The sequence below is a fragment of the Amphiprion ocellaris genome, chromosome 11 (genome assembly GCF_022539595.1).
Source record: "Amphiprion ocellaris isolate individual 3 ecotype Okinawa chromosome 11, ASM2253959v1, whole genome shotgun sequence".
In the NCBI taxonomy this organism is placed as follows: Eukaryota; Metazoa; Chordata; class Actinopteri; family Pomacentridae; genus Amphiprion; species Amphiprion ocellaris.
In genome coordinates this window covers 22784608-22802232 of record NC_072776.1, presented here as the reverse complement: position 1 = coordinate 22802232, position 17625 = coordinate 22784608, and the positions used below count along the sequence as shown (strand labels likewise).

The following is a 17625-nucleotide window of genomic DNA, read 5'->3' as shown; positions in this document are numbered from 1 at the left end:
GTCATTTTTGTGAAAGGATCTGCAGGCAGCCTCACCTTTTGACAGCAGAACAATGGACAGTCCAATAAGTGAGAGTACCACCAGAATAACCAGCAGAGAGATGCCGATGCCCTTCCAGTTTCTGTCTCCTCCAATCGGTGCAACATCCTAAAAAAAAGAGAGAGAGAGAAACAAATCATAGAAATAGAAATGAATAAAGCAGCTAGTACAACAAAATGGCAGCACACAGAAAAATGTTGACATAAAACGTGCCATGTCTTTCCTGGGTGCAGCAATGCTGAATACTTGCTTGAGCTTAAGAGGCTCAGCAGTGGTTGACTGAGCCTCTATATAAATCCGGGGGCAGGAGGAGGCCACAACTAACTATCCCTCTGGGGTTACAGCATTGATTAGAGAATATATGGTGCTCTTTAATATTTTCAAAAACAGAAACATTATTTATGAGTTGTTGTTTTTTTAAAGCTCAGAATACTGAGTGAAGTCCTGCATAATCTTCCAGCTCCTCCTCTGTAATGTTGAACAATAAACATTATAATATTCCTGAAGTCTTCTAAAGAAATAGTTGGACTTCACACTGTTCCTAACAGTGGCTCCATTGATCCCCGGTGTTTAAGCCTGATAACTAGAAAGGTATTTACAAATTCTTGATGAAGACAGTACAATATGGAAAAGACCCTGAAGTAATACTAACTGACTAAATAAACAAGTATTCCTCCTTTTAAGTAGGACGCATGTAAGCATGTATAGTACTAGTCAAAAATTTGGATACATCTACTCATTCATGGAGTTTTTCATTATTGAATACACTTGTCCTTCCATCCATTATCTATATGCCCTTAATCCTCTTATAAGCTGATATACAGCAAATAGCCCTAATTTCAACTACTGCTGCTTTGCTGAGGAAAGAAACAGCAGTTCATTAATACTTTTAGATCTTGGGATGAGACTCCCCAGGTGTCAGGGTTGCTAGCTTCTGGTTCAGCTTCCATTCCTATTACCCCACCACAATTTGCATTCATTTGTTACATCCTTTGCACTCCTTTCTCTCTCTTGTGTTAACCATGTCCTGGCTTTGTATGTAAATTAGCATGGCCAAGCCCCTGTCCCTGATTGGACCAGTACTCCAACTCCAGTCAAGCTATGCCAGTCATCGCAGAACTTGTTCAAAAGCTCAGAAAAGCTGTCATTCAGAGCAGCAAAACGTGAAGAAACATTCAAAGTTAATGAGGTACTGAAATACTGACATTTCTATGTTCTTTCCTCAGTAAAGCAGCAGTAGTTGAAATTAGGGCTACTTGCTATATATCAACACTACTTCACCACAACACAAATGATGATCTCAGTTGCACTAATATGACTTTTGACAAGACCAGTGTGTTTGCTAGAAACCATTTCAGGTTATGACCTCATGATGCTGGTTAGCATATTTTATACAGAAGTCATTCAGAGGAACAGTGGCTACTTTAAGCAATCAAAGCAATAAAGCCTTCTGCTTTTTTTGTTAGTTTTTTTTTTGTTGTTGTTGTTGTTGTTTTTAACATTTTTTTCACTACATAAAGACATATGTGTTATAGTTTTGACATCTTGTTTTGTTCCACGATCTAGAAAATGGTAAAATTTAAGAAAATGCTTTGACTGGGATGTGTCCACACTTTGCTTTTCCTTTTATCATTTTTACTTGTTGATTTGCAGGTTGAGTCTGACTGTGGTGAATTGGATGAAAGCTTCACTATAAAGGAGACAGAAAAATTCTCTGAAGATCAGACCCATTTTTGGATGTGTCTCATACTCTTTATCTTCCTGACATCAATTATGCAGCTTCATTTCATTTGCAGTGACAGAGCAGTGTTATAAATAAATCTGTCTCGCCTACAGAGCCTCAAGCTACTGAAAAGCCGTCAGTATATTTATGGATCTATTTGCTTTTCAAGCCTTTTAATTGGGAGGATGATTCCAGGAAAAAAACATCCTGCAGCCGTGCTACCTCTACATCCCCTCTAGTTCTACTCTGCTGCTTTACTCCCTGTGGTATCTAGTTATTAAAATTCTGGATCCGTCACAGGAGAAAAATACATTTTCCACAATGAAGACTTCTCCTCCGGTGCAGGTTCAACGTCATTTTGTTTGTGCTGTCTGTGTTTTCTTTGTTTTGGTTTTGTTCATTAACTAGAGCAATACTCATTACACATCAGGGAACATTATATGCCGTTGTGATTTCCCCATCAGATCATTTTTCGGAATTTCAGTAATACACTGAGGTCATTATGTTCCACAAAGTGTACATTTTCATATACTGTAATTCAATGATCTTTGCATCCCCTGTAGTGAAAATATATAGTGAAAACTATATAATTATCATAAAGAATCATTAATATACCATTAAATATGTCCACAAAGACAACTTCATCACTTCAGATGTGTACGACCACAGTCCACATTGACTGCATAAATAAACAAGAAAAGCACTCAGAGAGCACAGTACTCCACCAAAGCTGTGTTGTATGATTTCTGACGGAGGAAATCTTTAATAAATTTGTGGTCCACAGCCACACTTGATTCAGATCCAGACTATAAGCCACATCACTGCCAAAATCTAATCACTTGATTCTTGTGCCATTTCTGATCTTCCCTGAAAATTTCATCCAAATCCGCTGGTCCGTTTTTGAGTAATATTGCGGACAGACGGAACAACAGACGGAAGTACAAATGTACACCAATCGTCACATACTGTCACACTGCATTCCTTGGCAGAGTAATTAATGTGAACATCTACTGTTCAAACATTGACTTTTCATTCAGAAAATTGCAATAGTAATAACAATAACAACAACAAAAAAAGCACTCAGAGAGCACTGTACTCCGTCAAGGCTGTTCATTCCCCCATATGGCATTGTCAGAAATGCAGTATTTTTTTTTTTTTAGAAATGCAGCACTTGTTTATTAGTTACTGATGATCAGAAATCGTGGCACTATAGAATGTGTCCATTTAATATAGATGTACCCACAAACAAAACCTTGCACCTTGCACTGAGCACAGGCGTGTGTTATGCATGTGTACGTTATGTACAGATACTGACTTGCGTGGCCTAAATATGTAGCAGGCGGCGGGAATTGATTCATTTCTGACCTTCCCTGAAAATTTCATCCAGATCTGTTAGTTCGTTTTTGAGTAATGTTGCGCATAGACAGAATCACAGATGGACAGACAAACGTACGCCGATCGTCATATAACTCCGCCACGTTCTTTGGTGGAGTGATAATAACAATAATACTATTATCATTATCATTATTATCATTATAATTATTGTAATTATTATTTATATATGTATATATTTATAATAATATTAGTTATAATTCATATTATCATTACAGCTACTATTAATCTGTCGGAAGCTGTCAAACCATTAAAAGATGCATTAAACAATATTACATAACACTGACATTAAATCACCTAATGGAGTTCCTATAGTGAGTGTGCTTAGCTTTGCTGTACTCTCCACCTAATCCTGAGAGAAATATCTCCTTTAGATTCTAAATACACTTTGTTCACTCACTAGTCGCTATCTGTTGTTTTGTGCTGAGCTGACATTATAATGTTTTTCAGCTCTTTCTACTGCAAGCAACTGCCAGTATTAACAATGAAGAAAAATTGTTCCTTTGCCCCACATAAAAACAAAACAATGACTTTAAAAAAGCTCAAAGGCTCTAAATAGCTGCATGGAAGTGCAGAGTCTGGTGAAAAACATAGCAAAGAACAAAGTGACTCATGTCAGCTGAATAAATACGTCGCTTAAGAGTTGTCTATCCATTAAGCCGACTGACAGTTTTTCCTACCATGGTTTATGGTTTCAGGAAGTTAGCTAGTTATTGAGAAAGGTGACATTCTGAATGCCCTCGTCAGATACACAGGAGTGAGTTTTTAGTGGTTTGGTCAATTGTCAAAGTTACACCTGTAAAAGATTTTTCCCAAAAAATAAAAATGACTTCATGTAACTTGTACGCTGTTGCCTTTAGAACATGCAGATCTATGACGTCTCTGTTTTCCTCTCCACTCACTGCAGCTCAGCACACCAGCTCACCCATTACTCTGCTCAAAAATTGTGAAATTACTGTACGCTACATCATGGCAAGTTGTCATATTGAAATGATTCAGACATACATGTTCGAACCAAAACTGGGTCTGAAGAACAATTAACGGCACAGAAAGAACACCGTGCAAGTGGACAAAATGTTTCTTACATGTGTTTTATATGAAACCTTGGAAGCCTAAATCTGTCTGTCTGAGACTGTCATTGACACATTGCAGTTTCAAAGCCATGACACTGACTGCTTATTTCTCTCATGATGTGTTTTCCATTATATAAAATTTTCATATGGACTTGCTAACAGGGTAAAAAAAAAAAAAAAACATTGAAAGGAGGGGGTTTGTAATATTTGTGTTAAGGAGTATCACCTGCTGGAAATATAATAATCATTGCATACACTGAAAATGAAGGTCTTAGAGTTTGGGACAATGTTCACTGGTGCAGATGAGCTGAAGGGAAAGAATATATTTCACATGGAGACACTGGAGACGCCCCTTTCAGGCTCTGTCTTACGCTTGTGCTTAAGAAAACCAAACAAACAAACATACAAAACAAAAAAAACTTTTCCATACTGTTCCAACAGTCTTCTTCTGCAAACAGGCTTCCAGCTGTTTGTTGGAGTCTTTCCTCTGACTTTATTAATACTTGCAGAATCAAACAGCAGCAGGATCAAGGCTTCAGGCTTTACTTAAAACACCCATCAATCCCACCCTGAATTTCACACTAAATGGTAGTCTATGGTTTACAATCCTCACTTCTAATCAATCTCAACATCAATTGTCAGTTTTTGTATCTGGCATTGTAAGTCTTGCTCGTACTCTCAGGAGGTGGCAATGATGGAATGGAGAAAATCTTCATTCTTGTCCGATGCTTTACCATTGATCCAGTATGCCAACAGTTTGCGTTTGCAGCTGATGACTGACAATCACTGATAGCAAATACACACATGAGGACGAGGCACAGATGGACAAACAAAACAAGACCAGCAGCCATAGTACAAACTGTAAAAGCACTCTGCCACATGTCCATGTCATCATGTGCCATGGGATTGTATAGACTACACCTTCTGTTCAGACAGTCATGGATCTTTTTCTTGCTTCATGCTATGACAGGTTTATTTTAAGGATATACATGTTTTTTTTTGTAAACTCTATGATGACTTTATCCATGGTGTATGAAGCAAAGAACAGATAAGCCTTATTAATATCTCAGTGTTGTTGATACCTGAAGGTGAAAAGAACTGAGGATTTTTGGGTCAAATATCTGCTCTCTAAAATCACTTTCACTCTACAGGCCTAATCTTCTTATCTTGTCCACTCCAGCTAAGCCAGTTTTCACATGGCCTTTGAAGAAAGAGATGCATCAGGAAAAATGTGTGCACGTGTCTTCCATGTGAGGCATTGGAGAAAGCACCTGCTGGTCTTTATGTTGCCAAGACATAGTCTTTCTGTTTGTCAGCACCATGTAAGTGGGCTCTCTGGCTATAAAGTAACACCATCAATCCAAACAGATGCTAAATCCTACATCTCACCTGCTTACCTGTCAGAGCATTTCCTCTCTGCCATCCAACAACGTGAAGTGCACATACTGTTGCACTTTTTTTCTTGTGACCACACCATGTGATTTTATTTCAAAAGAAATGCACTACACAATGTGTAGCATTGTGCCAGGTGCTGTTTTGAAGATACACGGTTGAAGAAACTGAACTGTGCAGAAAAAGAAGCCATATGTGGGAACACTGGACTGTGCTACAGAGCAGCTAATCTGTGGATGATCTTCATCTGAAATGAAGCCCTTCATCCCCACTGTGTCCTCTAGATTCTTAAAGGGTAAGCCAGTGTACAGTACACTGGCTGTCAAACACTTTGTCCTGTACATGCAATTCAAATCAAACAGGATGCAGGATGAACACAAATCACAATTTGAGAAGAACCAAACCAGCTGGGAGACTCAGTTAAATAGAATAAAGAGGTGTCACCTTTACGTAAATTTGTGGCACAAAAGCAGCATACACAAGAAACATTAGCAAGCTTTATGTTCTTCAAGTGAGGAACTAGAGCCATGGAAACCAGGGGTTTCATTTATCAACTGTTTGTAAGGGACAGCTCTGTGCAGAAACTGTGTATTACTGTTTTCATTACATAAAATGTGACTGATAAATACTGTCTTGTGTGTGTGCTTAAATTTAGAAGCACTCTTGATATATGCACATGCCCTCCTTAGAGAGGGTAATGACAATGAGATGTGCAAAATGCACGCTCAGTCCAATCAGCATGATTGTTCAATTCCTATCAACACACATTCAACCAAATAAACTAAGTTTGAAATCGCTGAAGGTCATTAATTGAGATGAAATCATAAAAGGCATGCTGTGCATACATATTCCCCAGTTCTCTTCCAGCATTGTTGAGCCTGTGTAGTGGTGTTTAGAAGTAGGAGCACTGCTCAAATCCAGCATACATGTATGCAACAAGTGCATGTTCATTTACAGTACAGATAATACACTGTCCAAAAAAGTCACCCCTGGATTTAACTAAGCAACTATGTAAGAGCCTTCGATTGGATAGTTACTGCAGTGATGAAAAATAAAAATATACTTTTCAAATTCCTTCTGCACACTGTTGTCACTCTTTAAAATCTTTTTTGTTCTAATGTGGCAGCTTGCATTTGATGTAGTGCTCAGCCATGTCAGCACTGAGAGTATCTGTAACTGCCATCTTCCATCACACCTGAGAGACCAGTAGAAACATTCATGGCTGCTCTCTTTATTCACGCCGTCTCAGCTGGAGGAAACTGCCTTTCCCAACTGTTTCTAAATGAATGTTTTTCTAAGCTGATGATGAGCAGGGCGAGGCTTATGATATATGTGCAAATGTGTACTTCTAAACAAGAATGAATTATTGGCTTTTGGAATTTTATCAGGAGCAGAGTGCAGGAGCAGACTTTTCAAACGACTCTGCACTTTCAATTGTATTACCATGCAATAATGAGATAACTTTTAAAGGTAATTTAAGAAAAGCAAAGGAAAATAATCTTCAGTGAACTGTTTTTCCTGTGTTGTGCCACAAGAAAGCAAAGAAACAATACCCATCATGACTCCTTTGTTTTGAAATTCCAACTGTGGTATATTTCTATGCTCTGTGTCCTCTACATGTTTCACTTCCATCTTTGTCACCAGTCCCAAGTGTTAAGATGTTCAGTTTATAAAATCAAGTCTGTTCTTTAGTGGGCAGTTTCACTATTTTCACACTTCTCATTTTGCAGAGTTTGAAAAGCTTCAAAGTGAAACCATTAAATTAATCTCATATTAGATACTGTTCCTGTTAACAAGGAACGTTTCCATGTAAAGTCACCAATTACTGGATTTCTGAGAGAGTGAGGAAAACTTTATCAACATGATCATTTTCAGACAACAGGCGATGTTGTAAGGAACGTTTCCTTTATTGTTATTTCTAAGCTGATTTAAATATGCCTGTTTATAATCAGACTTACTGATAATGTGAACAAAATGTAGCAGATTTATAACTTAGTTAGAATGCTCTATTTTGATACAGATTGCAGCAATTTGGTGCCAAAAACCTTAACGTACCATATTAGTCTCCTTTACCTCTAATTACAATGCCCTTAATTCAGTTGTAAGGAGGCAAAATGTCATCTTCTTAAAAACACTACAGCTCATACAGAACACTGCTTCAATGTTTTTTTCTAGCTCATTCTAAGAGAAATGACATCACGTCCGCCTTGCTGCCCTTCAATGCTTACCTGTGAGTTTCAGAATTGATTTTAAGATTTTACAGCATGTTTTTAAAGGCCTTCATGGTCAGGCTCTAGCATATATTTGTAGCCTTCTAAGTCTGTATAGGTCTGATAGCTGTTTGAGATCCTCTAGCAGTTTCTTAAAATTAAATCCTCAATCTCACCTTACATCCAAGGTGGCCAGGCCTTTGCTGTGCAGGCCTTGCAGCTAAGGAAGTCTCAGGTATCCAAAGTATGGTGTTTTGGGTATTGGAATGTGCTTAATGCTTCCCAACATGCCCCCTTCATGTTTGGGGTTAGGTCTTCGGTTAGACTATGGTTAGGTGTCGCAGAGATAACTGATAGATTATGTAGGGCATCTCAGAAGACCACTGACTGGAGTCAGGGAGAAGGTTTGGTTCTTATGTAGCTAAGGAGAAACACACATCTTTGGGGCCCTACCATCACCCCTTCCCCCTTTTAGCTCTTCTATGTAGGACATGTGTGACATTGTGTAAGCTCAGTGACCTACCTTCTGTATCTACATAGAGTGAGCTAAAAGCAGCTGGCCTTACTATTACAATCACTACACTGGCTTCCTGTTAGTTAAAAGATAGAGTTCAAAATCTTACTTCTGGTCTACAAAGCACTGAATGGTCTTGGACCAAAATACATCCTGGACATATTGGATTGCAACCTTGTGTAAACTATTATGAGATTGTATGTTCATTAATATGCACTGTCCCGTCCAAATAAATAAAGAAATAAATTAGCACCATGTGAAGCACCCAGAGCTCTCAGGTCATCAGGGACAGGTTTACTGTGTGTTCCAAGAACCAGAACCAAAAATTGTGAAGCAGCATTTAGCTGTTATGCTCCTCACCTGTGGAACAAACTTCCTGAACACCTGAGGTCTGCTCAAACTGTCTTTTAAATCAGGCCTGAAAACCAAATTGTTTACTGCAGCTTTCTCTTACTCAATCTATTTTCTTTTCTTTTAATGTAATGCACTTTCATGATCTTAATGTCTACTTTTCTGTTTTATTTCTATGATTGTAATGTATTTCTACCTTTAAATATTTTTTATGAATGTGTTTATTTGCCATTTAAAACACCTTGAATTGCACTGTGTATGAATTGATGTAACTTGAATTCGGGACAAAAACATCCTGATTCCTAATCTGAAGTGGTCTAACCTTTTTTGCAGTAGTTTTAAACCCCGAGATAATAAACTTGTTTAACCTGTCTGACTTTTGCATGCTCATCTGCTGACAATGACAAGCTAAAGAAATAGAGTGCCTGCCCTGCCTCAGTCCAATATTTTACCGAGCAGTTTGGTGGACGGGAACAACATTTACATGATGAATTGGCAGAGTGAAATATTCTAATAAATATCCCAAAGGCTGAATTTGAGAGATAATATATCACCTAGCTTTGAGTGTGGAGCCGGGACCACTTGACATTTCTGTCATATAAAAGCAGGGAGGAATGCTGTGCTTCAGCGGTTATCCAGGACACTGAATATTAAGAGAAAGCAGGGCTGGGAGATGTCCTTTGGTTGCTTAAAAAGGCTTGCAAGGTTCATCTATGAACATTGTAATCTTTGCAAACAAACCTAGAGAGATAAAGCAGTGTGGTACAGATGGAGCAACAATGGATTCATTACTCATGTTAGACAGAAATGTGGTCATCTCCTGCATACAGGTACAGGGGCAGCAGAAGGTTATCCTTGGTACATATTAAAATTTCCTCCCAGCATGCACCATTGCAATGTGGTCTTGATTTTTTTTTTTTTTTTTTTTTTTTTTTTGCATTCTCCAGAATGTTCTTCTTCGGCTTCCATTAATTTTTCATACAATCGGTTGTTATGACAATTGATGTGCCAACCTTGACTTGCCACATCATTATCACAGTATCACAACGAGTCACATAACGGCTCAATGATGTGAAAGAACCTCACAGGTTTCTGCAAGCAAGTTTACAGAATGTCTACAGCACATTTAGAGAGCAAACCAATACACTGGAAGACTGCTTGAAAGAAATACATAAATGGATTTGAAAAAGTAAAACTTGTGGAAGATAAATAAAAGCTCAAATACAATAATAAAATTACGGTGCAGCTAAAGTGCAGTGCCGTGTATGAATAAATTATGCCAAATTTAAACAAGAAAAGCACCCCAAGAGTGCAGTACTCCACCAAGGCTGCTCAAGCAATGCATAATTTCCAGTGGATGAAATTTTTAATAAAAAAATGACCTTGCACTGAGCACAGGCATATGTTATGCATGGGTACGTTATGTACGGACACCGAATTGCGTGACCTAAATATGTAGCAGGCAGCGGGAATTGATGGAACTCAGAAACACCCCCACAACCAAATAAATTGTTTCTTGTATCGTTTCCAACAGATAAGTCCCAATAAGTCGGCAGTGGTCAATTTTTAGTAGGATCGCAATCATGTGATCGTAGTGTTCCCTTGTGTTTGCTATCTCGCAATGATATCTACAAATCCGTGGATCCGGACTATAAGGCGCATCACTGCCAAAATCTAATCACTTGGCCTTTGTGTCATTTCTGACCTTCCCTGAAACTGTCATCCAACTCTGTTTTTGAGTAATGTTGCTAACAGACAAACAAACAGACGATAAACAGACAGACAAATGTACACTGATTGTGACATAACACCGCTGTGTTCCTTGGTGGAGTAATTACTGAAAGCAACCAGCAAACATGAAAGTTTTCAACTCTGAGTTAAAAGACCTAAAAGTTAGAGTAAAGAAAAACTAAAAATCAGTTTGAGGACAGTTTTGTCTAAGTCCAACATAAATTACATATTACCCATATTCTTTCTGAATTTGACTGATTTTGTAACTGTCATGATGTGAATGTTAAAATTTAGTACTGAGTCGACTGTCATACCAAGATTTTATCATTTTATTAATGGTTTTTAAACTAAGTGACCGCACTCAGCATTGACTTTTCATTATTTACCTATTTGTTATGTCCTCATTACCTGTATGGAATCATAATCACCTGATGATATCATTATGTGAATTTGTGTGTCTTCTGTGTGTGGTATTTTGTTGATTTCCATAAGACAAAAGGAGCATGTAAATGTTGAACAGAAGAGGTCCAGGAACGATGCCTTGAGGGACGCCCCATTTTATTTTGTACTATGCATTGGAATTTCTGAGCGACATGAAGTAGTCATTATAGTAGGGGTGGTGTCCTTCACAAACGATTCATTCAGAAGAGCAAATCTTTTCAGCAAATGACCTGTACTGAATCATTTCCTGAAAGGATTTGATCATTTCTCTGTTAAGCTTTGAGCCAATTCCAAGCAGCTATTCAAACACTTGCTGACTGAGTGATTGAAATCATTGATTTATTCACAGCAATACACAATATGATAAAAAGGATACTGAAGACTGTCTTAGATCCTTTCACTGTGAGGGGAAGGTCAGTGATTAATTGACTAAACACAGTAAGAATGAGCCTTAAATGAGAGTCAGCATCTCAGACAGCCACAATCATGCTGAGCAAGTTCAAGAGGAATGCCAAAATATAGATCAGTTAAAAAGACAAAAACCAGTGTTTATCTGTGATATTCAGCAACAGGGTACTTAAAATATCATACATGGATTCTGGCATGTTTGTCAAACAACAAACACCTCCAGTTATGTTGGCCAGGGATCATGAGGAACTTGTGTTTCAGTTCAGTGAGTGGGAATACACTGTTGGAACTCACAAGCCTGTGGAAAATAACGTGAAAGTAGAGCTAAGTGTTGACTATTTGCAGAAGATCTGATGGTATGCAGCTAAAAATAATTTATAAAAAGGAGGAGGAAGAACATCAAGGCAGCAGGATGAGGATTTTAAATGTTGCATAAATTATTGTTTGTTGCCGTAATTTCTGAGATGAAGGACGGCCTGTTGTGTGATGTCTCTCTTTAAAGATGTTATAATTCACTTCAAAATCTGCTTTTATCCACCTCCATTTAGCTTTTCAACAGTCTTTCATAACTCTCTGTTCTCTACTTTCTCTTACTGGAGCTGTTTTCTTACCACAGACTGCTTTCTTTTTTTTTTTTTTTAACCATAATAGGATCACTAGAATTATTATCATCTGTAACTTTATGTGTGAAATCATCTATAAGGTTACTGACTGAAACCATAATAACTATACAAATTGTTGTGCCATGTTTTTAAGGATAACATTTTTTGGATTAATTCTGTGTAAACATCTGCACACAAAAAGATGATCATCTCAAAGAAAACACAGGAATCAGAGAGCGACATCTGCCACCAAAAGGTTACATGTGTACTTAGAGAAGATTCAGTCTAGAGTGTGTCCCTTAATGACTGTGTGTTCTGTCATGTGCTGAGTCAGTTCATAGTTATCCAAAATACAAGACAGTTCTTCAGTCTAGCTAAAATTTCCAACATCAGTGCAAGTGTTTTCATAGTAAATTTTCCATTAGGTATTTATTTTCACTGCATAGACATATTCAATAAATTAGCAGGTTGGAGATTTTGGTAATTTTCCTGTCCTTATCAGTCAAATCTCATCAGCCCAAGCAGGAGAGAGCGGGTTTTCTTAATGTCAAGGTCACAATCAGCGGGGCTGGTGTCACAGAGAGTTCTTGGTCGGGGTGGAGGCAGATGATGAGGCAGTGAGCATAAATCAGCACTTTTATTTTATCAGCGAAGCGAGGCAAGAAAGAGAGCAGAGTGAAGGTTGGAAGGATTAGGAGGCTGATCCATGAGCTGGTTGTCAACATGTTGACACTAAAGCTGTGATGTTTTGTCTTCATGGCACTGAGGCTGCTGTGTGTCAGGGTGCATCATCTCAGGCCCATCTGATGGGTGTCACAGACTGAACCAAAAATGGTTTTGTTAGGACTTTAACTCCAGATCTGTTTGGGAGGGGAGGCCATCTGCCCTGACAGAGGCCTGCATCCCCAGAACAGATTGAGGTTATCAGTGTAGTTGATCCCTGATCAGACGGCAGGTTTTGCTGAGCCATGTGCTGAGACCTAAGAGTCTGTGGAACCTGTTTATCTCTCTGTTGATTGCTGGAAATGATCCAGTAATAAAGAAACGGCCATCCAGTTTGTCCAGACAATTAAACAGTTCAATGTCACCTTGTGTCCTTTAGAACTTTTCACTGTTCTCATCAGACATCAATGTCTTGTGGCTCTTCTGGGAAATAGGATGTTTTCATTGTCTTGTAGCTTATGTTGCAGCTACTTCCATGACAAGTTACAAGTAGAGTCATCTCTTTAGTAGTTACCCTTTGCATTTTTCACAATACGCCTTCATCTGAACTTATCTCCACTTCTGTCTCATCAGGATTTTTAAATAGTTCAAACCTCTAATGCATTTGTGTTGATGGGGGTGATTGTGTTCTGTGTTTATACCTGCTTCTGATTGTTCACCAGATATCTGGGGTCGAAGACGGTTGAGCGCAATCCATGAATTTTGTCCTCTTGGAACTACATAATGTGTAAAGTGCATGTACACTACCATTTAAAAGTTTGGGGTCAATTTCATATTTTCCATGAAAACTCACACTTTTATTCATGTGCTAACATAATTGCACAAGGGTTTTCTAATTGTCAATTAGCCTTTCAACACGATCAGCTAACACTATGTACCATTAGTACACAGGACTGATGGATGCTGGAAATGTTCCTCTGTACCCCTATGGAGATATTCCATTAAAATCAGCCGTTTCCAGGTAGAATAGTCATTTACCAATTTAACAATGTCTAGACTGTATTTTTGATTAATTTAAAGTTATCTTCATTGAAAAAACATTACTTTTCTTTCAAAAATAAGGACATTTCTAAGTGACCCCAAATTTTTGAACGGTAGTGTAGGTACTCCAGAAATTTTTCATAGGCATGACCAAATGGGGGTCTTGGAAAAACCTGGAGTGGCACAAAAAAAATTTAATTTTTTTTTTTTTTTTAAATGCTGTTGTAGTATATAATGTTACCAACCCTGTTTTGTTGGCTTCCAGAGTGTGACTCTCGTTGTTGATCACAAATTGTATTAAGAGTCCAAACCAACTTGGTGGAGAACAGGACATTTTATTTGAACTCTGCAGCACACTGTACACACATAAAGCTTCTTCAGAATATACTTGCTCCTGAGCGAAAAAAAAGTTAATAAACATACAAGACATTCAGAATGTATCTATCATTTCAACACTTAATATTTTGTCAATGTGTAATGTTAATTTTTTCCAACTACAGCAATTTATGGTACAATAAAATGTGTTTTCATAGTTTCTTAGCTACCTGTTACCATATATTGATAGTTACTAATTGAAGTTATGTGACAATCAGCATATGTTTGTCCTTCCGTTTGATAATCTGTCGTTTCACCTGTGTGCAACATTACTCAAAACGGATTAACGAATTTGATGAAATTTTCAGGGAAGGTCAGAAATGACACAAGGACCACCTCAATAGATTTTGGCAGTGATGCGACTTATAGACTCGATTCATGGATTTGTTAAAGATTCCTGTATCATTGTGAGATAGCGGCAGGGCGTCACTGTAACTATAACAACAAGTGAATGCTATGTTAGCTGTTTGCTGATGATTACATGATTGCGATCCTACTACAAATCAACTGCTGCGGACTTATCCATCGAAAATCATATGACTGAGCAGTCTTTGTGGAGTGTTGTGCTCTCTCAGTGCTTTTCTTGTGTATAATGCATCCATTTACACATTAAAAAAACTCATAAAGGCTCCTACAAACAAGCAGTGAACTAAACTTCTTTCCTGTCAATGCTTTGAGATCTGTGTGTCCTCACTATAGAACACATATTAGTCTACAACTGCAAAGAGTCATTAAAAGATTTCTGCAGTTTTAAGATAATTTCCCTAAAGGAACAGTACCCCACTGTTTTAGAGGTCATAATCCCTGTTAGACAAATTAATACTCGGATGGTTAGTTGTGCCCCTCACACAGATTTTACTGTATATGTTGGTGACATATAGGGATGGTTCTCATTAGCACAAACGCTTTGATTAGCTGCAAGGGAGCACCTATTTTATCAGTCAAACACAGGGGAAGCAGCTTGCTGTGCTGTGATTAGTCAGTCTGCTGAAGAGTGTCTAGTCTGAAGGTGCTGGGTGTCTGTAGCCTCTGAGAGCCTGATATAACAGTGCTATGATGTGCATACAGTTCTGTATGTTTAAAGCTGCTTGTAACCATGCCAACAAAATCATGCATGTCTGTAACAAAAATTGGTGCATAGAAAGTGTATTTCAGGGGCCAGTACTTGGATTTTGCCCAGTGTTTGAAAAATTTTGAGACTAAGCGTTCATTGTTGGATGTGTCATAACTTCTTACATTTGAATAACAAGAAGCCTGAATTGTTGCTTGTCATTCCAACACTGGAAGTTTTTACTTCATCTAGGAAAGAAGTGGAGTTATGTTATGATCAGGTTTGATCTGTCTGTCTGTCTGTCTGTCAGCAACATTACTCAAAAATGGACTAAAGGATTTCAATGAAATTTTCAGGCAAGATCAGACATGAAACAAATACCAATTGATTAGATTTTGGCAGTTATGTAACTTATAGTCTGGATCCATAGATTTGTTAAAGATTTCTGTATCACTATGAGATAGTGGCATGGCGTCACTGTAACTATGACAACAAATGAACATTATGCCAGCAGCCTGCTGACGATCATCCTACTACAAAGCAACTGCTGCAGACTTATCAGGACTTATCCGTTGGAAATCAAACAACGACAGAGCAGCCTGGTGGAGTACTGCACTCTGTGAGTGTTTTTCTCGTTTTTAAGATGTTTTCATTAATCTCAATAGCTGACCTATTTTACAGAGCCAGACAATTCCAAGAATTTGGGACTGGTTTAGGATGTCTCTCATACCTTCAAACGACATGTCAACAATATCACCAAATCTGCATTTGTGACATAGCTGCCTCACATACTGAAATCCTTTTGCATGTACTTATTACATCCAGAATCTGTTATTGCAATATAGCCCTGGCAAATCTATCCCTGAAAGCAAATAGAGGTCTTCAGTTGAGTCAAAACCGTGGCTAGACTTCTTGCTAGATCTAAGAAGTACAATCACATTTCTTCAGTCCTGATCTTTTTTCTTTACATTAGCAACTAAAACAGGTCAAAGCCGAGGAATTCTTCTTCTGACCTACAGTCAGATTGGCTCCCCACTTAACTGCCAGCCTGAGTCATCCTTATCATCATACCATCAACATGTCCTCGCGCTCTCTTCCTGTTGGTCTCTTAACTTTCAACACTCAAAAAAATATTTTAGCAGTAGAGCCTTTGCTGACAAAGCAGAGGTCCTTTGGAATAAGCTTCCATTGCAAGTTTGAGAGGAGCAATCTGTGGAGAGTTTTAAATCCAGACTAGAAACTCAGTGTTTTTCTCTCCGCTTTGGTTCCTCATAGATTTTCTGGTGAGGTGAACGATTCAGCTGATATCTACTGGACAGCTGGTATCCTTGATATTTCCATGGATGTACCAATCTTTACTTGTGAGTGTGTGTATGGTATACTTTGTTGTTTTATTCAATCCAACTTTGTGTCTATGTGTTATTATTTTTGTTGTTGGCATTCCTTAGGTCATGTTGCACAATAAATAAGCTGAAGTTGAATTTCCAGACAGGTGTCTTAAATATTAATTTACCAACTTGCCTTGCAGTGTTGTGTTAAAAGTATATTTAGTGGTAGATTTTTGTCATGTGAGCCCAACATATACAAATATGATCTGAAGTTGTTTTACTTTAGTCATAATTCTGGCCTTTTAATGAGATTTCTAGCCAATGACAAAAATAGAGAACGGTGGCAGATGTGTCTTCTAAAGTTTCTGACTTTTCAAACATTTAAAGACCTCCAAATACAGTCTGTGTATCACTTGCTCTTATTTTTAATCTATTGAGAATACAAAATTTTGAAAATTATGAGTAAATATCAAAATCAAATTTGGTCCGTGGTCCACTTTCTGCTTTCTTATTCCTGACTTGATCATAAATATCCCAGGGTTTGGATGACTGGATGACTGAAAAGCTACATGGACAGACTGTGAAGTTGTTTCACCTTGTTGTTGCCATGTAGTGAAAATGTCATCGACAAAGCAGAAAAGGCAAATTTTTTATTAACAGTAAACTGAAACAATAAGATTTCCCCGGAGTTGTTGACAGGAGAATCCCAATCTGTGACAAGTTGAGTTTGGAGAGCACCAAAATACAGCAATTTCATATATGGTTTATTTACAGGATGGATGTTCTGTCCTGATATATTAATATTTAAAAAATCTCCAATTATCCAAACCTTGATTTAGTGTCAATATATGAAATGATACCTGTAGCATGCAGCATGACATAGTAGATCTGAGTCACTTCAACACAAGAGTGGAACCACAGAGACAGCAGATATAGAAGGCAGGAGAATGTGTTACATTAGTGCTGGAGGCTCTCAGTAAGGTTGAAGTGCCGCTTGTTCTGTGTTTCTCAATATGTTATCACGCAGGCACAGCTTGCCTGGTTTTAAAAGTGGTAGGTGGTTGTGGTGGGTTGTGTGTGTGTGTATATATATATATATATATATGTGTGTGTGTGTGTGTGTGTGTGTGTGTGTGTGTGTAGAGGGCCATATGTGAAGAAAGGGAAGAAGTGAAAGTACCTCAGTAACATAACAGCATTTAAAAAAAAATGAAACCAAATTCACTCTTGCCATGGCTAGGAGTCAACAGTGCAGCCTCCAGACTCCACCGTGAACAATTCAGAACATTAA

At 38.0% G+C, this 17625-nt stretch overlaps 1 protein-coding gene across 5 annotated transcripts in view; it reads right to left on the bottom strand.

The window, feature by feature from the left end:
• Positions 1 to 17625, bottom strand: part of LOC111575552 (inactive dipeptidyl peptidase 10-like) — a 143988-nt gene that overhangs the window by 63869 nt on the left and 62494 nt on the right. For all 5 annotated transcript variants that reach the window (XM_035953038.2, XM_035953039.2, XM_035953041.2 and 2 more), the window contains exon 2: positions 36 to 147. In XM_035953038.2, the coding sequence (XP_035808931.2) occupies positions 36 to 147 (112 nt within the window). The remainder of the gene's footprint in view (positions 1 to 35; positions 148 to 17625) is intronic.